This window comes from Aulonocara sp. 'chitande type north' Nkhata Bay, linkage group LG11, assembly GCF_057382095.1.
Source record: "Aulonocara sp. 'chitande type north' Nkhata Bay isolate Kocher_YH1m ecotype deep benthic linkage group LG11, A_spYH_male_GT1.1, whole genome shotgun sequence".
In the NCBI taxonomy this organism is placed as follows: Eukaryota; Metazoa; Chordata; class Actinopteri; order Cichliformes; family Cichlidae; genus Aulonocara; species Aulonocara sp. 'chitande type north' Nkhata Bay.
The window spans coordinates 1,479,912-1,497,921 of NC_141354.1; the positions used below are offsets into that span (position 1 = coordinate 1,479,912).

General features: G+C 43.7%; 1 protein-coding gene across 1 annotated transcript in view; it reads left to right on the forward strand.

The window, feature by feature from the left end:
• LOC147318290 (uncharacterized) overlaps window positions 1-18,010 on the forward strand; it is a 70,056-nt gene that overhangs the window by 37,412 nt on the left and 14,634 nt on the right. The window contains exon 2 of the mRNA XM_086310131.1: window positions 2,284-2,370. Coding sequence (XP_086166257.1) covers window positions 2,284-2,370 — 87 coding nt within the window. The remainder of the gene's footprint in view (window positions 1-2,283; window positions 2,371-18,010) is intronic.

Below are 18,010 nucleotides of genomic sequence, written 5' to 3' on the forward strand. Positions count from 1 at the left end.
TTTACAATGTTATTTACAAATGACTCTATTACTGTGGGGGCGCTATTCTTTCTTTTTGTGTGTGCTTTCTTTTTGCCTTATCTCTGTTTGTTTATGATGTTGTAGCCAACCTTTACATAGAGGAAGTGGAAAGAAAGGCTCTTGGCTCTTTTAAAGAGAGATTACCCAGCCACTGGTACAGATATGTAGACGACACCTGGGTCAAAATCAAAAGACAAGAAGTGGAATCCTTCACTGCACACAGAGTCCCAGAGAGCAGCCATTTGGCTTTCTACCTTTAAAACCCGCCTTCCAGCCAAATGGCTGGTAGGCGTTTAGCTAGGCTTTAGCTTCAGCCAAGTGGAAGCTAAATTGGCTAGTTATTCATATGTAAATTAGGTCGTTACCTGAGAAGTGGGGGAGTGGGGGTGTGTGAATGATTGCTGATTTCTAACTGCCAACTGCCTCTTTGTTTGTGTGTGGGGGTGGGGAGTCTTGGACAAGACTCAGCAGTCCATCTGCATCTTAAGGATAAAGGACACTCTTTCGAGGATGCCAATGTTCACATTTTTGACAGAGAGGACAGATGGTTTGAAAGAGGAGTGAAAGAAGCCATCTATGTCCACTGTGAGCGACCATCTTTGAACAGAGGCGGTGGTTTACGACACCAACTCTCTGCCATCTATAATCCAGTTTTGAGATCCCTTCCCAGACGCCTTAACGCCCACTCACATCCGGGGCCATCTGATCTCAGGAATTCGCATGATAAGGTGGGGCCAGGTTTCACAATGAACTCACCCGAAACTCTGGCTGATTGGGACCCACACCCAATTTCACACCTTGGCTCAGGCGATTAGAGGATCATCAGGGGGTCCTTTTGTCCCTCTGTGGGGGGTTACTCCCACTAGGTTTATATCTGGGACTCTCCACCATTTGACCTTAGAACTGAAGACGCTTCTCGGATGAGAGGTGAAACGTCTTCAAGTAACTTAAAGAAGTCCAGATGCTTTTCTTTGCAAGCTCCTTTGATCCAGGAAAATAAATCTCCAAAAGTCACCAACTTGGAGTGGTTAGTTTCCAGAGCCACAAGGAAACTTGTGTTTCAGTTTGCCATCTTAGGGAGAAATCAACACACATGGGTGTATTTCCTTTGTTGCTGAGATTTATTGATAAAAACAGTCCAAAAAAAACCAACCATTTGTACACATATTTACAAATACTAATAAAAAGTGAGTGAGTACATTTCAACATTTTCAGTAATCATTCACAATAATGGCACTGCCATGGTATCTGTAGTCTGCATTTACCACATGTGTATCTGTAGTAGTGAACACATCGCATTTCCCGGCGACACTTGTTGACTGTCCCGAGGATGGTGGTTTTCCGTCTAAGACGTTTTTGCGCAAGTGAAGGCGATGTGAAGAAATTGTCCGTGGTAACATTTCTGCCCTTGTCTAGGAATGGTTCCATCAGCCTCATCACTACATTTTCAGACAGTCTCTCCCCACTGGGACGATTGGGGTCCTTGCCAAGATATGGGAAGACATTGCAAATGTACTTGGATTTTAGGTCGCAAGCACTGAACACAAGAACAAGAACTGTGGTACTTTGAGGTGCTGACTGGGCTGCAAACCACTTCAATGCATGCATGCATACTGAAGGTCACTCTGTGATGAAGCCATGCATACTGAATTATGTCATAGTAATTTTAATCAATCTGTAAGCAGGACTAATGATCGTCCTATTTTAAAGATCTGCCTAAATTTTCACATCAAAGTGGATTAAGTTAGTGCACATACAGTCACAATTTAGAAATAAAAAATACACTGTAGACATTTTGTCAGTAGATTATTTCAGGAAAATTAATTATTTCTCCACACTGAGCATTTTGGAAACTTCTAATTAATGTTGCCAGAAAAATTTGAAAGTTAAATATCCACCTTGGAACCAACAGCAGAATAAAATAAATCCTTCACTGCTCACACTAACGCCATGGATAAAAACATCAAGTTCACCAGGGAAGACGCAAATGACAACTGTTTGCCTTTCCTGGACTGCACTGCGCACATTGAAGAGAATGGAAACCTCAACATTGAGGTTTACCGGAAGCCCACACACACGGACCAGTACCTCCTCTCTGACTCCCATCACACTCTGGAACATAAACTTGGGGTAATCAGGACCCTACGCCACCGGGCAGAACATGTTACCTCTAAGCTTGAAGAGAAAAAGAAGGAACACACACACATGTAAAGGAAGCACTTAAAACATGTTGTTATCCTAATTGGGCTTTTATAAAGTCAGCAAAGAGGCACAGAAAAGAAGATCAGACACCAGCGAGGGAGGATAAGAAGGACAGACGCAACAACATTGTCATCTCCTATGTAGCCGGTGTATCAGAGAAACTCAGGAGAGTTTTCTCCAAGCACAACATCCCAGTGTACTTCAGACCCAGCAACACACACAGACAGAAACTGGTTCACCTGAAAGACAAAACTCCTAAACACAAACTTAACAGCGTGGTGTATGCTGTACAGCGCAGCGAGGAATGTCCAGACCTCTACATCGGAGAGACCAAACAGCCACTTCACAAGCGCATGGGACAACATAGAAGAGCCACCTCCACAGGACAAGACTCAGCAGTTCATCTGCATCTAAAGGTCAAAGGTCACTCTTCCGAGGATGACACATTTTGGACAGAGAGAACAGATGGTTTGAAAGAGGAGAGAAAGAAGCCATTTACAACCACTGTCAACAACCATCTTTGAACAGAGGCGGTGGTTTACGACACCAACTCTCTGCCATCTATAATCCAGTTTCGAGATCCCTTACCAGACGCCTTAACGCCCACTCACATCCGGGGTCATCTGACCTCAGGAAATCACATGATAGGGTGGGGCCAGGTTTCACAATGAGCTCACCCAAAACCCTGGCTGATTGTGACCCACACCTGCTTTCACACCTTGGCTCATGTGATAAGGTAGAGGATCATCAGGGGGTCCTTTGTCCCTCTTTGAGGGGAAACTCCCAGTGGGTTTAAATCTGGGACTCTCCACCATTTGACCCTTAGAACTGAAGATGCTTCTTGGATGAGAGGTGAAACGTGTTCCAGCAACTCAAAGAAGTCCAGACGCTTTTCCTTCCAAGCTCCTTAGATTATGATTAGCATTTCAGTTTAGGAAAATAGTTTAGTAGATTTACCACCAAAACAAGTGAGAACAAATCAAAGAAAAAGCTGAACAGAAACAGAAACCTTAGGTTCCTCTGAGGTCCTTGTAATGATAAAAGAAAAAATGTACTAAAAGAGCTCCTGCGTCACTCCGGCCACTGTAGTGTATTTAACCAGGATGATCTGACTCATATCCAGTCCAAGGCCTCCCATCCCAAATTGGTGTGATTGCGCCTGAGGGTGGTGATCAAGGATGAAGATGGACTTGCACCATAAACCAAATGAAAAAATGTAATTAGCTAAACAGTTGGAAGGGACCAGTCTTTTTTATCGTGAATGAAGATAAGGATATGGCGAGTGTGCACGCACGACAGTCTGAGAAAATCAAGATTATTTGTTAATCATTAGTTAAGCTGAAGGTGCTGGTGCCTTCATTTCCACCACTGCTTATTGCTGCACAAAGAGGGCTGCAGACTGTATATTTAAATTAAGACCATTATCATCTCCAATGCGTAACATACCACTGATTTGTCATGCACTATAACACAGTGTCTTCCAAAGTGATTCAGCATCTGAAAGTGAACAGATTTAACATACATAATACTTGATCCACTGTCAGCATCGGAGGGGAATAAGCGTTGAAGGCGTTTGGAGGGGGAGGGGGGATGAGTGTACATCTGCATGTGTATATATGTCTGTGTGTGTGTGTGTGTGTGTGTGTGTGTGTGTGTGTGTGCGTGTGTGTATGTGTCCAGAGTTCAGCTGAGACAGTGTCCTTCGCCCTGCCAGGCTAAGTAAACAGTCTTCGAGCCAACCCAGGTGGCCTTGCATAGAATGGGAAGAACAGTCTAAACACAGTCATTATCAGGGTGTTGTTGTTCAGCTCCAGCCTGGAGACCGCAGCTGGCGCCGAAGGGGTATCCGCATGAAGTGATTGTGGTTTTTACTTTAGTGCAAACAACTCATATCAATTTCAAAGCTGTTCTAACAGTCCGACACTGGTCTCTCAAACTCCCATTGGAGAGCCGTGATGTTATCAACCTTACGCTCCGTGATGTTGTCATTCTTGTGCTCCAAGAGCCGATTCTGAGAACTCACGACCGCAGTGAGCTTCTCCAAGATGTGATGCAATTTGCGCTCAGAGGTGTTATTCCGAGCGAGCCCGTCCAAGACTCCCTAAATAAGTAAATTCCTGAGAGTCCGGTGCATTTGTCTTTGGCTGTGTTCCTGTCTGTTTGTCGATGGCTTAACCTCCCAGGGGTGTTTGTTGCCTGTTTTACATTTATTTGCCCACGCCCTAAGAGTTTATTGTCTTTAAGTGCACAGTTTGTCTGCAGTTTGAAGCTGCATCTCCCCTGGTTTTTGAATGTTTTTGACTATACTAGCAATAGCTTTAAAATTTACACAACAAAATCAGTCATCACCAGCCAGGAGGCTATTGAGACATTTGTGCAAATAAGAAAGGGAGGAAATAATAGGCCATATATAATAGCTACACTCAACAAAAATATAAACGCAACACCTTTGTTACTGCTCCCATTCCCCATGGGATGGACGTAGAGACCTAAAATTCATTCCAGATACACAATATAACCATCCCTCCCAAACAGTGGTCACAAATCAGTCCAAATGTGTGGTAGTGGGCACATCTGCTATATTGAGATAATCCATCCCACCTCACAGGTGTGCCACATCAGGATGCTGATCTGACAACATGAGTAGTGCACAGGTGTACCTCAGACTGCCCACAACAAAAGGCCACCCTGGAATGTGCAGTTTTGTCTCACAGCAAAATGCCACAGATGCCACAAGCAATGAGGGAGCGTGCAATTGGCATGCTGACAGCAGGAATGTCAACCAGATCTGTCGCCCGTGCATTGAATGTTCATTTCTCAACCATAAGCCGTCTCCACAGGCGTTTCAGAGAATATGGCAGCGCATCCAACCGGCCTCACAACCGCAGACCTCGTGTAACCACACCAGCCCAGGACCTCCACATCCAGCAGGTTCACCTCCAAGATCGTCTGAGACCAGCCACCCAGACAGCTGCTGGAACAATTGGTTTGCACAACCAAACAATTTCTGCACAAACTGTCAGAAACCGTCTCAGGGACGCTCAACTGCATGCCCGTCGTCCTCATCGGGGTCTTGACCTGACTCCAGCTCGTCGCCGTAACAGACTTGTGTGGGCAAATGCTCACATTCGATGGCGTCTGGCACGTTGGAGAGGTGTGCGCTTCACGGATGAATCATGGTTCACATTGTTCAGGGCAGATGGCAGCTGAGAATGTCCCAGTTCTTGCATGGCCAGCATACTCACCGGACATGTCACCCATTGAGCATGTTCGGGATGTTCTTGACCGGCGTATACGACAGCGTGTACCAGTTCCCACGAATATCCAACAACCTCGCACAGCCATTGAAGTGGAGTGGACCAACATTCCACAGGCCACAATTGACAATCTGATAGACTCCATGCGACGATGTGTTGCACTGCATGAGGCAAATGGTGGTCACACCAGATACTGACCGGTTCTGGATCCCCAGACCCCCAATAGCGCAAAAAACTGCACATTCCAGGGTGGCCTTTTGTTGTGGGCAGTCTGAGGTACACCTGTGCACTACTCATGATGTCAGATCAGCATCCTGATGTGGCACACCTGTGAGGTGGGATGGATTATCTCAATATAGCAGATGTGCCCACTACCACACCACACATTTGGACTGATTTGTGACCACTGTTTGGGAGGGATGGTTATATTGTGTATCTGGAATGAATTTTAGGTCTCTACGTCCATCCCATGGGGAATGGGAGCAGTAACAAAGGTGTTGCGTTTATATTTTTGTTGAGTGTAAATAATAAGTTGACATTTGAAAAATCTAAATAGTAAGGAAGAGAAAAGGTGTAATCGAAATTTATGAATATCACTGGGAAAGCAAACTGAGTTAATCCTGAGACCTTACTGAAAAGCAGTCAGTTGGATCAAAGGATCTGTACATGTAAGCCTTAAGCATTTATAAACAACTGAGCTCATAGAAAAAAGAAAACTTGCTAAATATCAGACTCACCTCCCAGTGGACTAATTCACTATAGACACAAACTGAGCCACTAATAAGTGTGGCTAGAAGCTAGAGATCGCTGAGTATGCAAATATAAATATGACTGGAGGTTAGATAACAATGATCATGTTTTAAAGTAGTTTTGATAGGTAAAGCTATAAACTGGAAGGAAAATAAAAGGCTGGTGGTGATAACAGAAGCTTATAAAATAAACAGATTGGGTGTGTTTGTGAATAAAATATGCCAAGGTTATGAAATAACAATATAATTCTGAAATGATAAGTTACACACAATAAATTAAACATATATAAACTAGACAAGTAACTATTTAAACTGAAAATAACATAACGTAATATCTGCATTGAAGAAGGAAGTAGCAGTGAAAGTGAAAGAATCGGACACTATAGAACACTATAGTGAGGAGGGAGCATTAAAAACATATAAAAGCTCGCACGAAGGCCGTAGGATACACAACAGATCAGCTTGAAACTTTGGCAAATAATTATTTAAGAGAAGTACAAGAAGACATAGATGCAGTCTAGCCCTCCTACCATCCTTGGGGTCAATTTGACCCCATTCAATGTCTATCATTCAAAAAATGATAAAACTGAAGTTTTGTTTTGGGGGGGTTTTTTTTGGCTTTATATTTCATCACATTTCCTAATTTAATGTGGAAAAGTGATTAAGCATAAAATTTTACAGAAGACTTTTTTTCAATGAGCTGTACACATTTTCCATACATCGGTGTTCCTCTGGGGTCATATTGACCCCAAGTTGTTTTAGCTATGTAAAGCATATCTGTCTGTCTGTGTGACCTAAAATCTTTACCTGCAGGTGCAGAGATGGTCCTTTGAAGTTAATACAAGAAAAAAGAGTGGGGAAAACATTCCAATGAGAAAGTCTTGATGCATGCTCAATTATCCAGGTAAGTAAATCCCATAAGGTTGAATCTGTTCATCTGGAAATTGTGTTTTCAGTGGGAGAAACGTTTCATCACTCATCCAAGTGACTTATTCAGTCTCAGCAGACTGCAGGTTCCTGCAACTTTATAAACAGTACATTTGCACAATGACTGAAACTAGCTCACTGAAGTGGGCTTCGGTGGGCTTCAGGGAGGGGTGGACAACCTGGAGAAGGTTAAAGAGCAAAGGGTCTAGGTTGGCAAAAATCAACAGGATTCATTCTCAAGGGCACTGATGTGCACCCAAAATTAAAAAAACAAACAAAAAAAAAAACATGGATGACAGATTCTGAAGATTCACAAAATCTAAAATTGAAACTTTGACATGATGTTGGTGCTAAAGAAAAGGCCGTGTTGTGGCGACCCACTAGAGGGCTCCACTTACACCCAAGCTAGGAGGAAGGGTTCTGCTGTGTTTGGGCGCAATATGCTCAGTTCATGTTTGGAGGCGAATAAAGTTGAAGTGAAAAACTAGAGCTGTGTCCGAATTCAGGGAAAGGATGCTTAAAATGCCATATTTGGATGCAATGACGTCACAGTGACGTGGCGAAAGGTGTCCGAATTCAAAGAGCACTCAATGTGGCGACAAATGCGTCCTACCTCTCCGTGAATTTGAGGGTTAGTTGTGTCTGAATTCAGGAGAAGGATGCGCCAATGCCATATTTGGAGGCAATGACGTCACAGCGACGCAACGAAGGCCGTCCAAATTCAAAGAGTACTCAAAATGTGGCGACAAATGCGTCCTACTTTGGCCCAAATTTTAAGGATGGGTCATGTCACTACTCGATCCGTACCGGAAACCTGATCGTAGACATTGAGGGCTAGCAGGAGGGGCTATGCGCTTACCTGCTGCTCTCTGGCAGGTAGCTCCATGCCCTCCTGGGTTTTAAATGCACCTTAGAACACACATGCATCAACACTACATATGAGCGGGCGGAGGGAAGGTTGGAGTCTTCACACACACCGTTCTCTGCGGCCTGCTGGAGCGGAGGGGCTAGGAGGAGGAGTTGGCCGTCCGACTGGGGTTTGGAATGTGGGGCCTCCCTGCTGCTGTGGAGTCGGGGCGGTCTGCTTCTCCCCACCCCAGGGAAAAGGGTAACACCACCTGGGTCTGGGTGCAGTTTCCCCCTCCAGGGGCAAGGGTACCTAGACCCGGGGCTTGGGGAGTGTGATTGTGTGTACAGTGTCTCTCTATGTCTGTCTCCATGTTGGGTGAGTGTTGAGTAATTGCATATGAGAGCATGAGGGTGGGAATGGATGTTTGTATCTGTGTGTGCCTGTTTGTCTGTGTTCATATGTCAGGTTGGGTATCAGACGCCACCTCTCTGTGGACATCCCAGGTCCTCCAAGGTATGGAGGCCTATCTCCCCCACCACTTCCCCTACCAGTGGCAGACGCCCTCAGACATCGGTGCGTTGGTGGTTCTTTGTGTCTGGGGATGGGCGTCCAAGTACACACCGGCTCACTCCTTGGTGGCTGCTTATCGGGGCCTGGAGCCTGGGGCTCGCTCGGGCCACTTCGGGGGTGGGGCGCCCTCGGCCTCTCAACCTGGGGCTTGGTCACTCTGGCACAGCTGGCTTCCGGTGGAGCTCACGGGCACGTCACTGCAACTCCCCCTGGCTTCTGCTCCGCGGCTGCTGAGTGAGCCCTCATCTGGGACTCTCCTCAGCTCTTTCCGGGACAGTGGCGCGGCTGCCCCTCTGTTGGTCTTCCTTGGTCTCTTGTGTTCTGAGGGCCTCTGGATGTCTGGAGTTTTGATCTCCTCCATACCTGCTTCATGCCTTGGTGGGCAGGGCTGTGGCTCCCCCACACCCTCTAGCACAGGGGTGCTCACACTTTTTCCGCATGTGAGCTACTTATAAAATGACCAAGTCAAAATGATCTACCCACTACAAAAATCCAAAACATATACTTATTTATAAATATATTGAGGATTCTTTATATCTACAATGTATATACATGCATAACCGCAATATCCAATATTTCACAACACAATTAACTATGTAAATTTTTTGTCATTACCTGAGTTTACTCTGATGACTTGCACTGAATTGAATCAGCCAGGGATGCATAGTCCGGACAGTAGCTGCTGACGGCCAGGTTTAAGAGAAAAAACCGAGAGCTAAAAATTGGAGTTAACTCGCTGACTAGCTTGTCAGTTTTACTACACTTCGCGCCGCTGTTTGCGCATGCGCAGCGACCTAAGCGTCAGAAAAAATCTGCTGTCATCTGACTGGCTTCCCTGTATCAATCAAGTGACGGGATGGATGATAGGCTGGCATCTATTTTTTTAATGCCATGCGATCTACCAATACTACCTTTGCGATCGACTGGTCATTACATGAAGGAACCTTTTAAATACAAGCACGTTCATGCTCACAGGTGTACACACGGGTGCTCACACACACAAACTACACCCTTTTTGGCTCCTACCTCAAAGCACACTGTGCCCTGTCGATCTTACATGCTGCACAATAATGTTTAATATTTAGTATTTACAGTTATATTCCCATATATCATCGTGATGTTGTTTATTCTATTGCTCTCGTTTTCTTCTGCTTGTTTTCTTTTTTCATTCTCAACAGGTGAAATTAAAAAAGTATCTACTGTTGTCTATTATTAGCTAGTTTATTGTGATGGTGTTGTTTTTATTATGTTGCTCTTTGTTGTTTGTTTTCTCTTCTGGTTTTTTATCCACCTGATCCAGGTGTTTTGTTTGTTTTTCTTTTTTTTCTTCCCCCCTTTCTCGTCATCTCTTCTCCCCTCTATTTTTCTTTCTCTCCCTCTCTTTCCTTCATTCTTTCTCCCTGTCCTATCCCCCAGTCATGTCTGTCCCGTCTTTAAAAAACGAAAATAAAATAAATACATAATTATAATAAAGGTCAATCAAATGGACCAATATGGCAAGGCCATGATGATCCACTTGGTAAAGTAAATCCACTTGCCATCTTTCTTGGCCTTCAGACAACAATTCTGATGGCTAAAGATCCAAACGGGACAGGCAAAAAAAAAAGAAAAAAAAAAAAAAAAAAAAGGAAACCTGATCGGTACCACGCATGTGCAAAAGGTGTCTACTTCTGGTCGAATCATTTTATGATAGTTACGGGTCTCAGTATCTGTTAAGATGTTAAGAATAATAAGCATCTCTTAAATTGTTTGCAGTAACGAAGCATTTCAATATAATGTAGACAAAAACGAAAAATAAAAAGATAGTTACTGATCAGGACTCCCGATAATTACTGCGCATGTGCAAAGTCGGACTGTACAAATCGGGTCTACCCGATCCGTAGCGTGCATATGCAGATGTTTTCTTCTTCTGTTTCGTTTAATGGCAGTTTACTCCCCAGGCTACGAGGATACCACCACCTGCTGACTGAGCGAATGAATCATATTGTAAAATGAACTACCGTCCTTACAAATAAGTGTTAAATTTGATTTAGTGATAGTCGAGTGTGTTTATGCTTGTCTGTGTGGAGAGGATTGTTGGAATAGTGATGATGATGTCCGCTATCACTGTCAGTTGTCAGTAAACACTTCAGAATCAGAATCAGAATCAGAATCAGAATGGGGTTTATTGCCAAATGTTGAGCAGGTTTACAACATTAGGAAATTGCTGCGGTGCTTCAGTGCAAACATTCTGTCATAGATAGCACTTAAATAGACATGGAAAAAAATAAAAGTAGGGATAAGAATTAAAAGTGCTACGTGGAAAGATATGTGCATGAGATATACATGAGATATATACATGAGAATAAGAATTAAGAGTGCTACGTTGAAAGATATATACATGAGTGCAGGTGGTGATCAGTGCCAAACATAGAATGATGCAGTGACACAGCGTAGGGTCATGTGTTAGTGGCGGGTACAGTCATATGGTTATTGTTCATGTGTCCAACAGCAGAGGGGAAGAAACTGTTCTTATGGCGAGAGGTTCTGGTGCGAATGGACCGGAGCCTCCTGCCTGAGGGGAGCAGGTCAAACAGACTGTGTCCAGGGTGAGAAGGGTCAGCTGAGATCCGAGCTGCACGCCGCAATGTCCTGGAGGTGTACAGGTCCTGCAAAGATGGGAGTCTGCAGCCAATCACCTTCTCAGCAGAGCGCACAACACGCTGCAGTCTCTGTTTGTCCCTGATAGTGGCTCCAGCGTACCACACGGTGATGGAGGAGGTGAGGATGGACTCGATGATTGCAGTGTAGAACTGCATCATCGTCCGTGTTGGCAGGTTGAATTTCTTCAGCTGCCTCAGGAAGTACATCCTCTGCTGGGCTTTCTTGATGACGGAGGTGATGGTGGGCTCCCACTTCAGGTCCTGGGTGATGGTGGTACCCAGGAAGCGGAATGAGTCCACAGAGGTGATGGGGGTGTCAGTCAGGATGATGGGGGGGAGTGGGGCTGTGTGCTTCCTGAAGTCCACAATAATCTCCACTGTCTTCTGGGCATTCAGCACCAGGTTGTTGTGGCTGCACCAGGACACCAGACGTTCAACCTCCCTCCTGTAGGCAGACTCGTCCCCGTCCGAGATGAGCCCAATAACGGTGGTGTCATCTGCAAACTTGATTAGCTTGACAGACTGGTGGGTGGAGGTGCAGCAGTTGGTGTACAGGGAGAAGAGCAGAGGAGAAAGAACACAGCCCTGAGGGGAGCCGGTGCTGATGGTCCGGGAGTCCGAGACATTCTTTCCCAGCCTCACATGCTGCTTCCTGTCCGTCAGGAAGTCAGTGATCCACCGGCAGATGGGATCAGGCACATTCATCTGGGAAAGCTTGTCTCGGAGATGGTCTGGAAGGATGGTGTTGAAGGCAGAGCTGAAGTCCACAAACAGGATCCTGGCGTAGGTTCCTGGGGAGTCCAGATGCTGCAGGATGAAGTGTAGGGCCATGTTGATGGCGTCGTCTACAGACCTGTTGGCTCTATATGCAAACTGCAGGGGGTCCAGGAGGGGGGCCGTGAGGGTCCTGAGATGGGAGAGAACTAGGCGCTCAAAAGACTTCATGACCACACTTAATCTGGCTGATGAATGTTCACGTGACATATTACTAAGTCAGTATTATTAAGTCTGTAATTAGGCGCCATTCTTCTTATTTTACGGCGCTGTTGTTCAATCGGGGGACGCTCTCTGTTGAGGAGAAAAGCTTGAATTTGTTTGTAAATGGATTATCCATTCTTTAAATGTCCCGGGCAGTCAAAAAGCAGGCAGAGCTGTTTAGAAATACTAGGAGCTAACTGGGCGCTAACCGTGTCACTCAAATACATTAGCTGTTGCAGTGTTGGCAAAGAGAGGAAGTGACGTAAGATTTGCGCATGTGTGGTACAGATCGGGTTTCCGGTATGGATCGGGTAACGACAGGTCCGATGTATCCTTCGTGTCCTACTATATCCCAGGATTCATTGCGGGTCATAAAGGAGATTTGTTCCTAATAACGATGGTGGTCAAAGCGGGAGAGGAAAACACTTTTAAATGTAAGTATATGAAAATCTGGTTGTACAAATGTTAAATTGTTATAGCGGTTGTGTTGTTAAGCTTTGGGCATCTCCATAGACATGTTTTTTTTGTATTTAAATAACCGTAAGCCAGCTTGTATGGTTTTTCATGTATTCCCGCTTACATACAGCTAATTTTGATTTGCTTGAATTAGTGATATGTTGTGGGGAACAAAGACCAAACGGCTTAATTTAACGATCACCTCTTCACTGGGGTGAAGAATTGGGCTGCTACGACATGGATGTACAAGAATAAATCAATTTACACATCATATTCATATAAGTACGGTTCTATTAACCCCCATGCTGTACAGCGGTGGTCCCCAACCTTTTTTGTAAATATAATAATAAACGTGAATGTACTGTGTAATTGTGTAACTTAATTAGCAGCGTCCTCCTGAAAATGCGCCAACATTGAAAGTAACATCCCCCTCTGCCACTTAATGCTCTCTGGTCGCTATGGTAATGTGTAAATATTTCTTTCAAAATAAGACATACAACTACAACAAGGGAAAAGACCCAGGGAAACAGAGTTAACGATAAAAACCCTGAAAACCACAAATTTCACACCGGAGCCTCAACTCTCATGGCCTGGTACCAAACGACTCACGGACCGCTGCTGTACAGAACTGGTGATGTCCAGACGGTATTCCACTGGTGTTCTGCTCTGAAAATTTTTGGATTTAGGGATTAACATAGTTGCCATGGTTTCCTTTCTTCTCTTATTTGTTGTGTGTGAGCAGGACAATTCTGGAGAAGATGGGCCTGCAGGGGAAAGTCACCCCCTTGCAGGCCAGGAGACATGGGATAACTTTAAAAAATACCAAGTACGTATGTGTGTTATCAAGAAGATAATTCTTAAGAACACAAGTTAATAAATGTGCAATTACTAAGAGTTGTTGTGGTGTTTTTATTTGCCTGCTGTTATTTTTGATTTCTTCTGCCTTTAGGATTGCAAGTATCCAGGCTCAGGACAGGGAGTCAGTGGGAAGCCCACTGCTGCTACTTGGTTTGCCCTCATGTATGAGGTGATAGGATAGATGCCTTCCATTAAGCCTCCTGTCCTAATGTCCTCTCTCCCTGAGGACACTCCAGGGCCAAGCACAGCAGTGGGTGACCAAAACGACAGTGATGACGAAGCGGTTACGACAGGGAGAAAGAAGAAAAGAGACAAGGATGATGAGCTGCTAGACCTCATCAGAGAGGACATGAGGCAGCAAAGAGAGGCTGAGAAGAGGAGAGAGCAGGGAGAGGATGGACAGACTGTTTTCACTTCTAGAAAGATTAGTTCCAAAATGAGTTATGTATTGTGAAATTTATTTATTTGAATATTATTGTTACTGTCAGGTAGCGGTGTGTGGCAGGCAGGAGTAGGACCCAAAGTGCAGGCACTCTGAATCAAGGGATGAACTCGAAAGCTTTATTTGCTGGTCACAGGGGAAAAAGCATACAAACGCAAACTAAACTAAACTGGAAAATCACAACCTAAACTCACAGGGAGATCGACACAACAAGAGGGACAACGCGACACTGACACAGAGAAACACAGGGTTTAAATACACTGGGAAGTAACGAGGGGAATGAGACACAGAAGGAGGGCACAGCTGGGAGAAATCAGAACTGACGAGACAAGGAAGCAAAGCAGGACACATTCACATTAGACTTTGACCTTCAAAGTAAAACAGGAAGTATAACACAGAGACGCGAACTTGACACGGTGGAGACAGCAGCTAAGAAACACATAAACATAAACCATAAGGCAGAGGACTCTAAGAACCAAAATACACAGAGGGAAACACTAAGCATGGAACACAAGAAACTAGACTCGATGGAGTAACAAAAGACCAACCATGAAAACATAATTCACAATACAGAGTGACAGAAAACGGTCAAACTCAAAACATGCAAAGACACAGACCAAGAAACACAGACTTTACACAGAACAGAGGGGGCACAGAGAAACATGAGGGGCAAGGGATCAAAACTAGAAACCATAGAATAAATCACACAAGTACAATAATACAAACATCACAAAGAACTAAAAACGCTGGGTAAGGAGACCCAGGATCCTGACAGTTACATTGTTATATGTGTTGAATTAGTTTAAAGGTTTTATGTTATTAATAAATTGATTCAAACAAACAGTAATTGTCACTGAACTCAATTTGATTTACAGGCATTTTTAACATGTATGAACATAACGCTAACTTTGAACAATATTACATAGATATTTATTTGATAGCAATAAAGTAAATAATAATAACAATTAAACAAGAATATTTCAAATACACAGTACGTAAAGATGAAAAAACAATATTTACAGTTGTTCACACAAGATTAACCTGAGTGACCTGTTCCTGGACCGTTTCTTGAACAACTGTAATAGATTACAGGAAGTCTCTGGCAGTGTTGCTGAATCTGCCGAAGCAAGATCAGACATGGATGGGGTGCTGCAACTGAGACCTGCGGTTGGTCTTTTCTGGTCAGCGAGTGGAGAATCACACAGGGTGGTCTGCAAAGCGAGCTTTAGGATGCTTCCTCCCACTGTCCACTGCATCGTCCATCCACAGGGTTTGCAGGGCTGGCTTAATCGACGGCTGCCACACCACTAAGATGTTTTCAGAAATATGCAAGCAGGAGATGGTGGATGCTATAGTAAGCTAAGTAATTCCTAAATACGTGTAGATTAAAGGAAATTATTTTACCTGGATATGATTGTCTCTGATGATTCTTAGGTACAAACGTGTGGGCGACAAGGATAAGGTTTTTCTAGCTTCTCGAGAATTAAAACTGTCCAAACAATGGAGCGACATTTCTGGGTCCATTTTAACGTTTTCGCACTGTGGCAATAGCGACCGGAAAAACACGCAAGTAAGGGCGGAGTTGAAGGCTAGGAGGCTGTCCACAGCCCATCTGTTATGTTGGATACTTATTGTTTGTTCAATAAAGTTTCTATGGAGAAAAAAAAGGGGCTGTCCACAGCCGCTCACTTCCTGACTACCCGTTCGTCTAAGGACACTACTTTGTGACGTAGGTAGGTAGTGTCCTTATGACACGCATCCTTCCCCTGAATTCGGACACAGCAATAAGCTCCTGTGTCGTGTGTCACATGCCTCCATAGTGTCATCACCAAAAATTAATAGGGTTCATCCACCTGTCATCATTAATGTTGTCTGTAATTTTGAAAAGATTTGAATCCACTAGAGTTCCAATTTATGTATTCAATAAATAAGCAAAGGGCCTGTCACAAACATTTGGTCAACAATCGTATGTAAGCCATTTTCTGGAGGCAAACATCCCTTGGGGTGTAAAATGTGTTAGTAATATTTGAGGACAATAGGAGGGCTAGGAAAGAGCAATAACAGGGAACTGGGTGCCAAGAACCCTTCCTCTAGTGATGGAGAATGTGATCAGCTAAAACTACAGCGCCACACTACTACTGTCCAGTGTATGAGTAACTACTGGAAAGAAAATCAAGAAGAAGACGTAAACAAAAAGCATCCGATCAACAAACTGACCCAACTGCAACTGCACCTGTTTTACAACCTAGACATGTGCATGTGAAGTAGTATGATAATGCCCGTCAACTACCTCATGGGAGAAGCTGACAACATGGAGGACGGAGAGGACATCAGTGCAGAAAAATCAATAGTCACATGTTTGTTTTTAATTAATTTACACCCCTGAAATTTGATGCAAAGAGATATATTATTTTGTCAACCAACATCATCTGGCTATTCCAGATGATAACCATCAAAAATTATGTTTGACAGAAATGAAGACTATCACTTAAGTGCAGCCATTGGTCTGCTGGTTGGAACAAATCCCTAATCAGCCCATGTTAAAACAACAATGGCCAATGTGGAGTCCACAGTTAAGTGCTCAGGTAGGTAAAGCTAAGCACTTGCCCATGTTAATCTACAGCTGCCTTTGGTCTACACCTTCATGTATGATGAAATTATACATGATTAAACATATACTCATATACTCATACATAATTATTCATTGACTGTGACTTCTGTTACAGATATTTACGGTAAATGATGATGAAGTATTCAAATTATATCTTGAGGAACATTGTTCTGAAAATGTTCCTGTTTCTTTTTCTTTTGTGTTTTTTTACACAGCATCTCAGTTTTTTTTAATTTGGCTTCTGACCTCAACACATTCTTTCCTTTAACAATAAGGATATTTAGACACAATGGCAGATGCCCATCCTATACCTTTTGAGAGTCCATTTGAAATACAAGTGTTTTAAGAATTTTTGTAGTATTTCCAATGACCATGTTGGCAGTGTTGAATGGTTCACAGAGCACTTAATGCCCTTTTGGAAAACCCATTTAGCAGAAGGATCGTACTACCTGCGTGAACGTTCAGGTTGGCAAACTCTGCAGCTGCTGGTCATCAGCATCCTGCTCTTCCTCCTCCATCATCAGTGATTGCAGAAACCTGTCAGCCAGTTGAAGAGATCACCGGAATGTTATCAGAGTGTCAGTCCATTAATGCCTATTGTTTGGTCTTTGTAGGCTGGAACACTAGCAGAGGCTAATGCCTGTTGATAGTCTAATTAAGAACGTGGAGTTAATGTGTCTGGATGTATACTAATGATGTTACAGGCCACTTCTTCCTCACACTAAATACCCACACCACTGAAAGCAATTCAGGCAAAAACTGAGTCTCTGAAGTGAAGGAAATCATAGTAAAGTCATTGAAGTTCAAACAGTTATTACACCATGAGTCAGAAGTTCACAGGCAGTAAGAGAATATGTGGGTGTGCTTGACACAACTGTCATCACAGACATTACTGTTTCAAACAAAGCACTGCAAAATCTCTAAAGGTCAAACTGCCTTCATTTCACAGCAGAGTCCAGCATTAATAGTTGGGGAAAAGATGATCAGTGTGTCAAATAAAAAGTTGAGATGACATAATTTAATCATGATTCAAGATTATCTGAAAGCTGCATGGGAGTACTGACCAAAGTATTGATGTAAAGTAAAGTGTTTTGTGTTTTGTTACACAGTTTAGATTATATGAAAATTGTATTTTGAAACACAGACACAGGTGATCGCAAAGGTTGTTGTTTCTGGGCGGGATTCATCACGTGTTCCTGTCCTTGACTGTGCACACCTGTCTTGAAGTGCCACCTGTTCCTGATCACCTGGTTGACAAAGACATTAGTTAAGACAGTGGCTGAGGCTCAATCTTCAGTGGATTGTTGAACTGAAGCAGTTAGCAAAAGTACGGCATCATTTCTGTTGCGTCTGTGTGGACTACCTGACCCTGTTTGTTTGTGCACAGGTATTTGGAATCCTGTGTGGTGAGTCTGATTCCGAGTTGGTGATTGTGAGCACTGTTAAT